Genomic DNA, 12,743 nt, shown 5'->3' with positions numbered 1-12,743 from the left:
AATTTAGAACCACAAGACTTAAAAAAGTCAATTATTAATTTTTAAAACTGTCTTATAAGTGTATGACTAATAAGCTACAAAGCTACAATTCTTAAACAGCCTATGATTAAGACTTTCTACTGATTCAGAATACATTTCTTTGAATGAATAATGTTTTATTAGAAAATAAAATCAGTTAACAGTACTTAAAATATCTCTCTGTGTGTAGTCGGCCAAAATAACACACCCAAAGACATATACACACAAAAGTGAGCAATTACTGCAGAAATCAAAAGAACATTAAAGGCCATGGATGATTCATTAAGATTCTCAGTCCTGTTAAATGCAACATCCATCCTTCCACCCATCCACCCATCCATTCATCCATCCAATGAGCACGGAGCACTCAATGGAGAAAACGAACAACTAAATCATCTATTACGATACAGCATGAGATTGAAGAACATAAAACACTAGAGAAACCCTGTGTGTAATCTCAATATATTCTTGTTAAAATAGTGAAGGAAGGGTATACACATAACGAAGGGTATAAACAAACATACACATAACAGGAAGACGTATTTTTATTTAAAGAAGATAAATTTATCTTTAAAGTAGGGCTGGAGCTCTCCTAAAATTTGCTCAATGTTTATAAACATTGCTTTTCTTAAATAATTACTTTAAAAAAAAAAAAATGTAAAGGCCCTTGGAGGGGTCACTAATGAACTCCAGATCATGGCCTGAATCACACCAAACAACCATGATCACTGCCCTTTAGGCTATTATATCTCTTAGGTCCTCATCATTCCAACCATCTTCTCAGAGGATGTCTTTCAAGATCCAAGTGCTCTTCTTCAAAGCTTTATGAATACTGCAAGGTTCGTATTTAGCACAAAACAAACATACACACATATTTATGTATAAAGGATGCTCATGGCAGCATTATTGGCAATAAAGCAGAAGCATTTAGGGATATGCTTCTGCCCTGTTGAATTTTTACCTGAAATCTTAGTAAAAAAGCTTATGGCAAACAATTTGTCTCCAGTGAATACATTACTCTATTTGCCTGGAAGGACAAGCACTGTTCAAGTATCAGTTGACAAATTATAAAGCAAAATGCCTTCAATTAAAATTTCAATTCTATTATATATTGAGACAAATGAAATTGTTTCTAAATAAAAATGACTGCAAAGAGACTTTAGTACGGATACCTAAAGTATTTTTGAGCAGAATCTTCAGTTAGGAAGTGCCACAAGGGAGCCAGCAGGGGGTGCCACAAACATTTTGAAATTTTTTATAGCTTGTAACGGAGAACTGAACTTTAAAAAAAGTCACTGTTAACATTAGTGTCATACATGTGGTCTGTGTTCAATTTCTTCAACTATCCCTGAAACTTAAAAAAAAATGAGGATCTAAGTAACTCTAACAGATGTAAAATATTCTGAATGAGAAAAAATATGTGACATAGGACTACATAAGAAATGTCTTCATTAGCTATATCCTTCAAATGGGGGCAAAACAGAAATAATTTTTTTAGAGAAACAAGTGACTAGAGGTTGAATATGAACCCATCAAAGTTTTACCTTGAATTCGTCATAGCTACGTTAATTTCTTCTTTGTAACTCTGTTTCCTAATCTTACCCCTAATACAAAAACTCTCCCAGTCTGGAATTACTCTAGAGTACATAGCCCATAAATATCATATTGCCTGATGGTTTTCTGAAAAGGACAGATGTTCTAAGTGCCAAATGTATTAGAATGTGAAGATTTAAGTCAAGAAGTTAAATTCAGATATCCAGAGGGTAAAATCTTTCTACATGAGGTCCAGTTTCTTATCTTATTCATGTCTTTGAGGAATAAATTCTTTTATTTAAGTCAGAATTAAAATTTTACCTCCAAAAGGAAATTTGCCTTCTCCATTAATATCAACTATTTCAGTGCCCTTTAGAGGGCCTAAAAGTTGCCAGGGACTCCATCAAGGGCTTGCTGACATTAATATTCAATTAAATATATGCTCCCGGTGTAATAAACTGTCTATGATTCCCTCTGTAGCAGCCCACAGAAGAGGCTCTATCTACAGATGTTGAGAAAAATATTCAGACCTCAGCACGCATGCAAGAACGCAGTTCAAGAGGAAGAGGAGCGGGGATCCCTGGGTGGCTCAGCAGTTTAGTGCCTGCCCTCAGCCCAGGGCCTGATCCTGGAGACCCGGATCGAGTCCCACGTCCAGCTCCCTGCATGGGGCCTGCTTCTCCCTCTGCCTGTGTCTCTGCCTCTCTCTCTCTCTGTATCTCTCATGAATAAATAAATAAAATCTTTAAAAAAAAAAAAAAACAAAGAGAGAGTAAGAGGAGCAATAAATATTGGAATACGACTTGTTTAGTTGCCTAAGTCTGCAGAACAGATACCCCTCTTTGCAGGGGATCTCATAATAGGATGAGTATAAGTTTTTACGTAGGAGACAACATAAAAAAAAAAAAAATGCTTACTGCTATCAAGGACTTCTAAAATCAAGCTCCAGTCTTGTCTTCAGCCTTCTCTCTCACCATTTCCTACTAAAACTTGCCATCCAGTAATAGTTATTTCATCCCTTTTGTACTCATCCATTCCTCTAGAATGCCCTCCCCACTGCTCACAGGACTGTGTGGTTTAAACATACATAGAATGGCTATTTGCATTAGACCTGGGGCTAGACCCTGGGGAAGGAGGGTCTTATAGCTTTGGAACAAAAATAAAAAGGGCATCCAGCCGAAGAAGCTCTGTGGAAGGAATAATGCACCGACAGAACCACAGATTTCCCTTTGTCACAGTCCTCAAAGAAAAAGAGAACTTAATTCTCAGAAAAACCAAGAGGCTCCAAAGTCACAGGGCTTTTATTCACATGGAAGAAAATATTACTCTGTGTCCAATTTCTTCAACTCTGAGAACCTTTCTTTCCTAAAATTAAATATATATATATATCATATATAAATATATATATATATGTTTATATATATATAATCTTCACTTCCAGGGCCTTAAAATATATGAATTATTCATTCATTCATAGCCCAAGAAGACTTGTTATACTCAAAAGTTACCACCTCTTCCCAGAATCTAAAATCTAATAATGATGGGAATATTATTACAAACAGCTATTAGCCTGATCTTCATTAAGCCTTTCTATCAGAGGTTTTTTTTTTTTTTTAAGATTTTATTTATTCATGGGACACAGAATGAGAGGCAGAGACACAGGCAGAGGGAGAAGCAGGCTTCTACAGGGGAGCCAAATGTGGGACTCGATCCCAGGACCCCGGGGATCACGCCCTGAGCCGAAGGCAGATGCTCAACCACTGAGCCACCCAGGAGTCCTTCTACGAGAGGCTTTAAAGCTCAAGTCATCTATATTCCTTACATAAGCTAGTGAGAGGCCCCTTTAACAGAAGCTATATAATTTCCCCTATAGTTCAAAATAAATGAGATTACAGGCTGGTGTCCAGATTGACCAACTATCCACTATATGCAACAGACCTGTTGACCCTGTGACATCATATTTCAAAAAATTCTATGACTTCATCAATCAAATTTTCCACTAGAAAAACAGTTTCAAAAACTCCTCTGGGCAAATGTTAGGCACTTTTAACAATACTTTTAAACATTTTGTTCCAAAGTACAACAGAAAAGGGCCCTAGATAGAGTTTCATCAGATGTATTATGACAATCAAGATTAACCCCAAGCCAGTCAACGTCTGACATATGATTCTGACATATATTTATTAGCTTTGATATCTCAGAAATAAATACCCAATTGTCTACTTCATACAAGCTCTTAAACAATCATTAAGAGTAACAATATCCACTATCTTAAGTAATCAAACTTTAGCAGTTTTCTTAACTTTTGAAATAATTATTTTTAAAAAAATAGTAGTAGTAAAGGCACAAAGTAACACGTAGGTAGCTTTCAACTCAACAAATGTGTTATTCCCTCACTTTGACAGAATGAGAATAGTTATAAATAATGATGTTTCAAGACCATTTTTATTGATCTGCTCTATTCAAGATGGTACTCTACTCTCTTCAAGTATTGCTAAGATGACTAAATATTTATTGTATCTCTGATATGTTTCTCATTGATCATTTCTGACCTAAGCCATTCAACTCGATCATACTGTGGAAATGGCGAAATAAGTTTATTAAATAAATGTTCACCAGGGACTAAAACTGTTTTAGGCATTTTCACCATTCAACTGGAGGTCAAATTTCTACTAGAACATAAATTTTAGTGGCAAAAGATTTTAAAAGATGTAATAAGCATTGGCTCAGAAAATCACTTCAACACATACATCGATGTGGTGAGGACAACTGGGTTCCCCTAATTGAGACTATTAAAGAGCAATCCCAGAGGTTCTGGACATGTAGCAATTTGCAATTTAGCCAAGAGATATATTTGAAATGCAAGAAGCAAAAGGCCTGGGCATAAAAGTGAATCACTGAGCTAATGAGTAAACCTCACTAAACCCACAACCATATCTCCATGGGGCTGGGCCATCTTCCCTATCATACTCATAGAAAAGTCAGTTCATCTGGAGGACACTGCCTGATGGTTGTCCTCTGACTTGCTATTTCGTTTATTCCTCAAAGTACTCTGTGAGGGAGATACTGTTGTTATTCCATGTACATATCTATTATGCACACATATAAGATATACATTAAGACTAAGTGAAACTAAAATGAAATATTTGAGACAGGAAGGCAAACCTGACTTTGGCAACCTCTGCCTATGTCTCTGCGTCTCTATGTCTCTCATGAATAAATAAATGAAATCTTTAAATAAATAAGTAACTCCCTACACACTATCAGCTCATAAACTGAGTTGAATTAAGAAATGGCAGTGAGAAGCATGGTAACATGGCAAATACATAAGCAGGATTTATGAAAAAAATGGTGGGCTAGCTCCCAAATAAAGCAAAACAAGTGAAATATTCATAAATGTTAACCTAAGCCAAACAACCTAAAATTTGGCTAGATTAAGAAGCTGCATAATTAACTACATTTCTTCTCCAATCCACAGACAAGGATTACTACAGATTTCAGAAGAGTCTACACTCGGGCCAGTTTGTACAGAAACAAAAATTAAACAAGGTAAATAGCCCACCCTGTGATAGTCGCAACCCTCCCACTTCCCATTCCCCACCCCAAATCATCCTTAAGTAGGCCAGGGGGTCTTTCAGCTTTTAACCAAAACAAATGATTCCTTAAGAAAAGTCCTCTGAACACCATGAGTCCCATATAGATCGATGTTTATAACTGGTATTTTCAGGGATTTTCTAAAGCTTTTACAATGATTTTTCTCAAATAAGCAATTAAACTGCCTTTCCAATACCCATGGGACTGTTAGCCATGTATTTCACGTAAGATTTAGCGAAAAGCTATCTTATTACTCTCCAAGAAAACCAAAAGACTCACCCTTTTGTTAATAAGGCAACAGCTCTTTTATTATTATTATTAAGGGAATAGGAATTGTTAAATTCCTCTACTTTAAGAAAATGTATTATCGGGACGCCTGGGTGGCTCAGCGGTTGAGTGCCTCCCTTGGGCCCAGGGTGTGATCCCGGGATCTGGGATCAAGTCCCGCATTGGGCTCCCTGCGTGGAGCCTGCTGCTCCCTCTGCCTGTATCTCTGCCTCTCTCTGTATGTCTCTCATGAATAAATAAATAAAATCTTTAAAAAAAAAAAGTGTATTATCAATTACTCTCAATTTCGGACTTTCTCCTTTACTTAGTTGAAACCGGACTATGAAATAGAAAGTGATTAAGGGTAGAGATAAAAGACAATGTCCTTTAATAATATTTTTCTTATTCAAAACTAAAAATCACCACAGGAAAAGAGAAGTGGAAAAAAGTATTAGTCCCATGTATCTGGTACTTCCATACCAGCTTACGTGTCTGTTGAACTGAGTTAGCCAAATGTTAGAAACCCAACTGTCAAGGAGCAAAGGGTAGATTGAGGCCTAAACAGACTTAGATACGGTAATTTCCACTTTGCTAAATGTAACTATTTGAACATTGTCATGAGATCTGATCATAAACACTGTATCTATTATATGGGAAGTGAACAGAAATATTGCATGCACAGTAGTAGACATTAAACAAATACTAGTGGAACTGAATCAATAATAATATTCAAAAACACAGTCTTGGGATCCCTGGGTGGCGCAGAGGTTTGGCGCCTGCCTTTGGCCCAGGGCGCGATCCTGGAGACCCGGGATCGAATCCCACGTTGGGCTCCCGGTGCATGGAGCCTGCTTCTCCCTCTGCCTATGTCTCTGCCTCTCTCTCTGTGTGTGTGACTATCATAAATAAATAAAAATTAAAAAAAAAAAAAAAACAGTCTTAGCCAGGTGAAAACTCAGTCCCTATAAAAGTGGGAATTTCCATGATTATTATTTTTGAATGTAATTTCATAAAGGATTTAGGGCCTTCCCTTTAAAAACTGACATAAAAGCACTAAGAATAGCATCAAGATTTTATATGGTGCATAAGGCTGACTTCAAGATAGCCATAAAGAGAGAGAGCAAAATAATAGTGATAGTTAGAAGAACTCTTCATTGCATTAAGGAATGATGTCAAGAGATTTAAACTGGGTAGAGAATTTTAATGAAAATAAAAATGTACTCGCAATGAAGAACGGCCTCAAATAAGGCTGCTTCCATTTCTAATCTGTTAATTTCCTACAACGTTTTATACCATTCAAAGACTACAGTAACTCTAACCAGACAAGAGGTCTTCACAGAAGATGCAAAGTGATGGCAGTCATCCACAACTGCTTATATGATGATGACTCAATGATCTGGAGCCCCCATTAGAATCATGTGCTACGCTTGTTAGCATAGCGGGTAATGTTTCCCTTTGCTCGGCTCTGTTTCTTTCACAAAATGGGTAAGTCCCAGACAATTTTGTTACCTTAGTACCATCTCCCACTCGTGTACCCTTTAAGATGAAATAAATGTGTACCTGGTGGTGCCCACTGCCACTCACAGCTAGCTGGCTGGCAAAGGGCCTAATGAAAGGGCACGAGATCAGTAACAGGAATAAAATATATGTGCAATGCTCCGTCATGCTTATCACCTGGCTAGACGGTTATGAAATGTGACTGAGTTATCCTAGGAGAAAGAAAAAAAAAAAAAAGATCTAATCTACTCTTTAATTTCTTCCTCTTCATCCATCAAGTGTCAGAACTGGTGCCTTCCCCTTCAAGAAGCAGACTTCTCCCCCCAGTTTGGGTCAGAAACCCCTCCTATGTTCTCCATAGCATTCTCTGTCCCCCTCATGTAATCAGAGCACTTACCACTATGTCTCCTTCAGCAGACATGAGGGTTCCATGAGGACAAGGACTTTGGCTTTTTTTGCAATCATCATATTCATAAGAACCTGTATAAGGCCAGGTTCATATTAGGGACCTGGGAAATGTTTACTGAGCCTATAAAGAGACCAAGCTAGGAGATGATACTCCTCCTCCCTCTTCTTTTATGAATGGAGAAATTATAGGCCTTGCATGCAATCATTTGTTCATTCACTGAGCTTCATGATGGAGCAGACACTGTGCTAGAAATACTGCAATACAGCAGTAAGCTTAAACATTACAGTGTGATTGGACAAATGTTGCTAGAGATAAAAATGTTACAAGTCAACAAAGGTGGCGAGATACCGTACAACCTACCAGAGAAGGCTTCTCAAGAGGTAACCCTGGAGCTGGGTTACGAAAGACGGGCAAACGCACGGGAAAGGGAGACAGACTTGTAGGAAGAGGGCCATGAGAAAACATGGCATGGTGAACAATAAATGAAAAGGAGAGGGGCACGACTGTGACTGAAGCCAAAGTTGGTGAGACAGGTTGAAAGCAGCTCATGCTATGCTAAGGAATCTGGGCTTTATCTTCAGTGGAGTGGAAACCAAAGCAGCCTTTTAAGCAAAGGAGTGATGGGATCCCATCTAGTTAGACAGAACGTTCGGCAGTTAGCATGGAAGAGAATGGACACATTCAATAAAGTTCGAGAAACGAGGGACAAGGAGGCTGCAAACTCAGGCTTGTCACACTGACCGAAATAAATGATCCTTAGCTAAACCAAAATGGAGAAAAAGTGAAATTAAACAAAACAAAGATTTCCTTTCCCTGTGATAATTATATGCTACTTCCTGGGTAAGCAGCTGTCAACTCCTTGGGAAAATACACTGCATTTTTTTTTCCTCTGGAGACTAGTATTTGAATGACAACATTATTACTGTCTTATAATCATAGTAATTTAGTAAAAGTTAGCAAATCGTGTTCAAACGACAGGACTTTCCATACCTGAGACACTTTGCCTGTTGGAATCGGAGTCCCCATTGCTGGAGTTGGAATTGTTGGAGGAGTTGTTGTCAACCCCACCCAGGAGGGGGCGCAAGTGGCTTACGGAGACTTGTTCAATGAATGATGTTCCGTACTTGCGAAAATACCACCATTCAAATATCTAGAATAGAAAAATAGGAAGCGTGATTATAGCCCTTGTGACTGTTCATGATTTTCGTTCACATACCCAGAAAATATGTTGCATTTACTAACTGCATCCACCTTACTTAATCTTTTGTTCCAAAAGTTTTACTGAATTTATTCTAAAAATTGAAGAGTTCAATAAAATCAAAACACCAATTACATTTTAAATCCTCAATATAGTTGTCTCCACTTAACATCGGCTTTCAAAGAAAAATCTATAACTATAATCATGGATAAAAGAACACTGTTAAGAGCTGCTCATTTTCTTTTCTTTTTTTAAAAAAAATGTTATTTATTTATTCATGAGATACACAGATAAAGGGAGAGAGAGGCAGAGACACAGGCAGAGGGAGAAGCAGGCCCCATGCTGGGACTCGATCCCGGGTCTCCAGGATCACACCCTGGGCTGAAGGTAGGTGCCAAACCGCTGAGCCACCCAGGGATCCCCTCATTTTATTTTCCTCCAAATTCACATAGTATTCTAACAAAATCACCATGGTTGAAAGACAACTCCAGAAATGTACGCAAGTAAGCAAGTTTTAGAAGTATGGCTTATGAAATATTCCAATTCTTGGCACCTTAACATTCTGATAAAGCCATACCTGCATAAAATCTTTAAGAGAGCAAAATTTTGTATTTATTTTAAGAACAAGCATTCCCTTAGAGAAATGCTGGTTTCGCAGAAAGAATGAAAGGCATTCCATTTCTTGTATGGACGGTCCTCCGCTACTGAGACTCCGCAGAGTCCCACCTGCTAAGAAGTGCTTTATAAGCACAAGCACCTGTTGAACACCATTAATGTCTCCTCATTCACTAGTTTACCAATTATCATGGACCATGCATTGCAAAGGAGAAAAGAAATGACTTTCATTAATAAAAGGAAAGAAACAGTAATGCCCATGTGACGCGGCTGAAATCGCGACTTCTAAGCCCTGGGAAAGCAAGCGACCTCCCCACCCAAGCCTCCTTCCCTGGCCCCTGAGTCCCTCCAGTGAATCCTTTCCCAGCACTGTTCACAGCTGCTCTCTCCCACACTCTTCCTTCTCCTCCCTGCCTCACCTGGGATTTGTTCCTTAAGTAGCCACAAATCACACAGAAGAAAATTAAGAATCAGGGATTTCCCAGAGTCGCATAGGATTAACCGTACCGTATTTTTATAATATACAGAATGCGGAGCTAACATAGAGTGAATTACCTTCATCCTTACCTATTTCTTAAAAACAAGATTTTGTGACCTACCCTGGAATGGATTTGGGGCTGTTATTTAAAAATCAATGTTTTCTCTCTTTTGCTCTACCAAAAAAAAAAAAAAGTCTTTTATTTTTTCTTTTTTTTTTTTTTTAAAGCCTTTTCTAAGAAAGAACATCTATGAATGGCCATAGGAGCCACTGATCAAACCTAATGTTTCCAACTCTAAGAAAACTTTAATTCCAAAAAGTTACCTCTTCTGACTATATGAATTTTCACTGTGTTAAGACATTCGAGTAATTTCACCAGGCAGACGGGAGAATGTGATATGAAAGCTAAGAAGGGACAGAACTGGTCTACAGCGTTTGGAATACTAGGAGTAAGAGATCTTGCTTGACGCATGGAGCGAAGTTCAAGAATGGTAAATTCATAAACCATGAATCCAGGGAGTTTGTAAGCTCAGGCAAGTTATTTCATCTCTTTGAACACCAGTTTCTTCCATCGTAAAGGGGAAATGATCTTCATTATTTATCCTCAAGGGTCCTCGATTTTCACAGCCGTTGAAAACACCTAGTTTGACTCCTCGTGTAAAATTGCCAGCTGAGTGCCCACCGCGTGTTTGGTTCTCACAAGCACCAGCAAAGCTGGCATTTATTCTGCCGAGGCACACAGCTCCCGTGCACAGCTCACCTGCCGTCCTGATGCCCCCCTCCTTCGCCAGTCTAGGATTCGGGCCGGTACAGCATCTTCTTGTCTGTTACCAAGTTGTTGGCTCAAAACCCTAGAAATCATTGTGAAAAACGGGTACCGCTCCCCACTCGGCTCTGCCCACCCAACAAAGCCCTTAAGAGATTCGCGGCTTCGCCTTTATTAGACGAGAAGGCAGGCTCCGAGCGACCCAGGAACGCTGGGCCCAGAACTGGCCCTGGCTCTCCATCACCGTGGCGGGGGCCTCTGTTGCCCCAAGCTTTGCTCTGCTTTCTACATCACGCTGCTGGGCACCTGCCAGCCCTTCGTCCATTCATTTAGTCACGTAGCAGGAAGGGCTCCACACCCGGCAAGAGCTGTGCCCCAGGGTTATACAAATGCACACGTGGCCCCTGATACTCCCAGGCCACACCACAGGCCACGGCACCTCTCACAGCCTATACCCATCACAAAACCCACCCACACCTACACACGTGCATGCACGCACACAAACACCTTGGAACTCCAGATTTCTCAGTTTCTCCAGAAGAATCACAGAACGTCAGTGCTAAAAGGGACCTCAAAGGACCATGCACAGTGTCCACTTAAAGAAGGAGGAATGACCAAAGTCACCCAGCAAGCAAATGAAGTAGCTGCTCAGCCTGAAGCCCCAGGTCTGTGCCACTAACCACATCGGGGCTCTACAACTAGACATCTTTCTGTAGCTCTGCTGTGTACTGAAACACAGACAGGTGCAGCCTACCATTGCCCTTTGCTAATCTTTATTTCCCACTGCCTGCCGACTCCATTGTCCCTTTGCTTTCTCAGCTATCAAAATCAATCCAGAAGGAGTCTATCAAGTGGGACTGGATAATTCATCCTAAAGTATAAATGATTCATATTAATGAGGTATTTGCATTATAATAGGGGACAGATCTTCCACCCAGTATTTCTGATGCCAGATTAACTCATCTCAGTCAAGACTGGGACTGGGTTATTCACGTAGCTATTCGGGGGAGGGGGCGGAGAGGGTCTTCTCAGGCCTGTCTTTTCATAGCAGTAGATGGCTTCTTAGCTATCACAGTCCTTCTCCATACTATATGAATATCCCCAATACCTTAGCACAGAAACTCTAATATGTGTTGAAGGAACAACCAGCAAAAGGAAGTAGGAAAGGACTTGAAGCCTTCTTAAACCTCAAACTAAGTCTTCTAATTTGGGGTTAACATAATAACGGCCCTTTACCCAGAAACATGACAGGTTTTGGGGCCAGCACCTCAGAGTGTTTTTAAATAGCTACACAGATCCAAATGGGCAGATGGTGTTATTTAACACACACATATTTGGTGTCACTTTGAATTCTTTTCCCTGGTGCATAACCTACAATGTAAACAGCAAAGCTCTCATAAACAAATTTAGATTTTAAAATTAGTCCTTGCACAAACTAGTAGCTTAGTAGGCTCGCCTCGGTGGAAGAAAACAGGTTTTAATCCACAGAATTCACATATAAATTTACTATTCCATAGTCTTAAAAGCATAATCCCTCTAGTGCTTTTTTCCAACTCGTGCTCCACCCCAAAGATTATACAGATCAAGTAAGGTGAGAACTAAAAAGCATCAATTTGATTTGGCATTTGGGAAATCAACAGTGGTCTTCCCATCTAGTTGAAAGGTCAAAACCCAAATATACTTCATGATAGCTAAGCGGTGTGACCATGTTCAGTTCTCTTCATTCTCTGGGACTCAATTATCTAATGTGCACAATAAGGTCACAGTTAGCGCTCAGTTAATGTTGGATGGAAACACAGATGAATGATTACAAGACTGGATGGATGGATGGATGGATGGATGGATGGATGGATGGATGGATGGTTTGGACAATTAAATGGATGGATGACAAGGCCTGGCCCAGTGATTTAATGGAAAATAGTCTAAATCAAGAGCAGGCAGGACCAACAAACATTCTTGTATTCTTTTTGTTTGTTATTAAAAAAAAGAGAGAGAGACTTACACATATTTGTGGAAGAGTAAAGAATCTAGTGAAAAGAGCAACATTAAAGAGGCCAAAGAGTACAAACAACCAAGAGGCATGATGCCAAGGGCCCAGAAAGCACACCCGCTCCACCTTCAAAAGGAACCTACCATTTCTTGCCCTGAGACAATAAGAAAAGGAAAGGTGAATGAATAGAGGGGAACATTCTATTTTAGAAAGTAGGGTGTGATATGAGCTGTTTCGCTGGTAATAAGGCAACAAAGGGCTAAAGTGGGTGACACTGATCTCAGTGGAGATGCAGGTAAGGCTTGTCTTTTGAGCATAATAAGGAAAGTGGGGATGGAACTGGGAATGTGAGAGCTGAAGTAGTAGTTTGGATCTATA

General features: G+C 39.5%; 1 protein-coding gene across 10 annotated transcripts in view; it reads right to left on the bottom strand.

The window, feature by feature from the left end:
• Positions 1-12,743, bottom strand: part of ST7 (suppression of tumorigenicity 7) — a 240,027-nt gene that overhangs the window by 98,434 nt on the left and 128,850 nt on the right. For all 10 annotated transcript variants that reach the window (XM_041727674.1, XM_041727676.1, XM_041727673.1 and 7 more), the window contains one exon: positions 8,309-8,468. In XM_041727674.1, the coding sequence (XP_041583608.1) occupies positions 8,309-8,468 (160 nt within the window). The remainder of the gene's footprint in view (positions 1-8,308; positions 8,469-12,743) is intronic.

The sequence above is a fragment of the Vulpes lagopus genome, chromosome 13, assembly GCF_018345385.1.
Source record: "Vulpes lagopus strain Blue_001 chromosome 13, ASM1834538v1, whole genome shotgun sequence".
In the NCBI taxonomy this organism is placed as follows: domain Eukaryota; kingdom Metazoa; phylum Chordata; class Mammalia; order Carnivora; family Canidae; genus Vulpes; species Vulpes lagopus.
The sequence above is the reverse complement of the archived record's forward strand: the minus strand, read 5'-3'. Positions and strand labels throughout refer to the sequence as shown.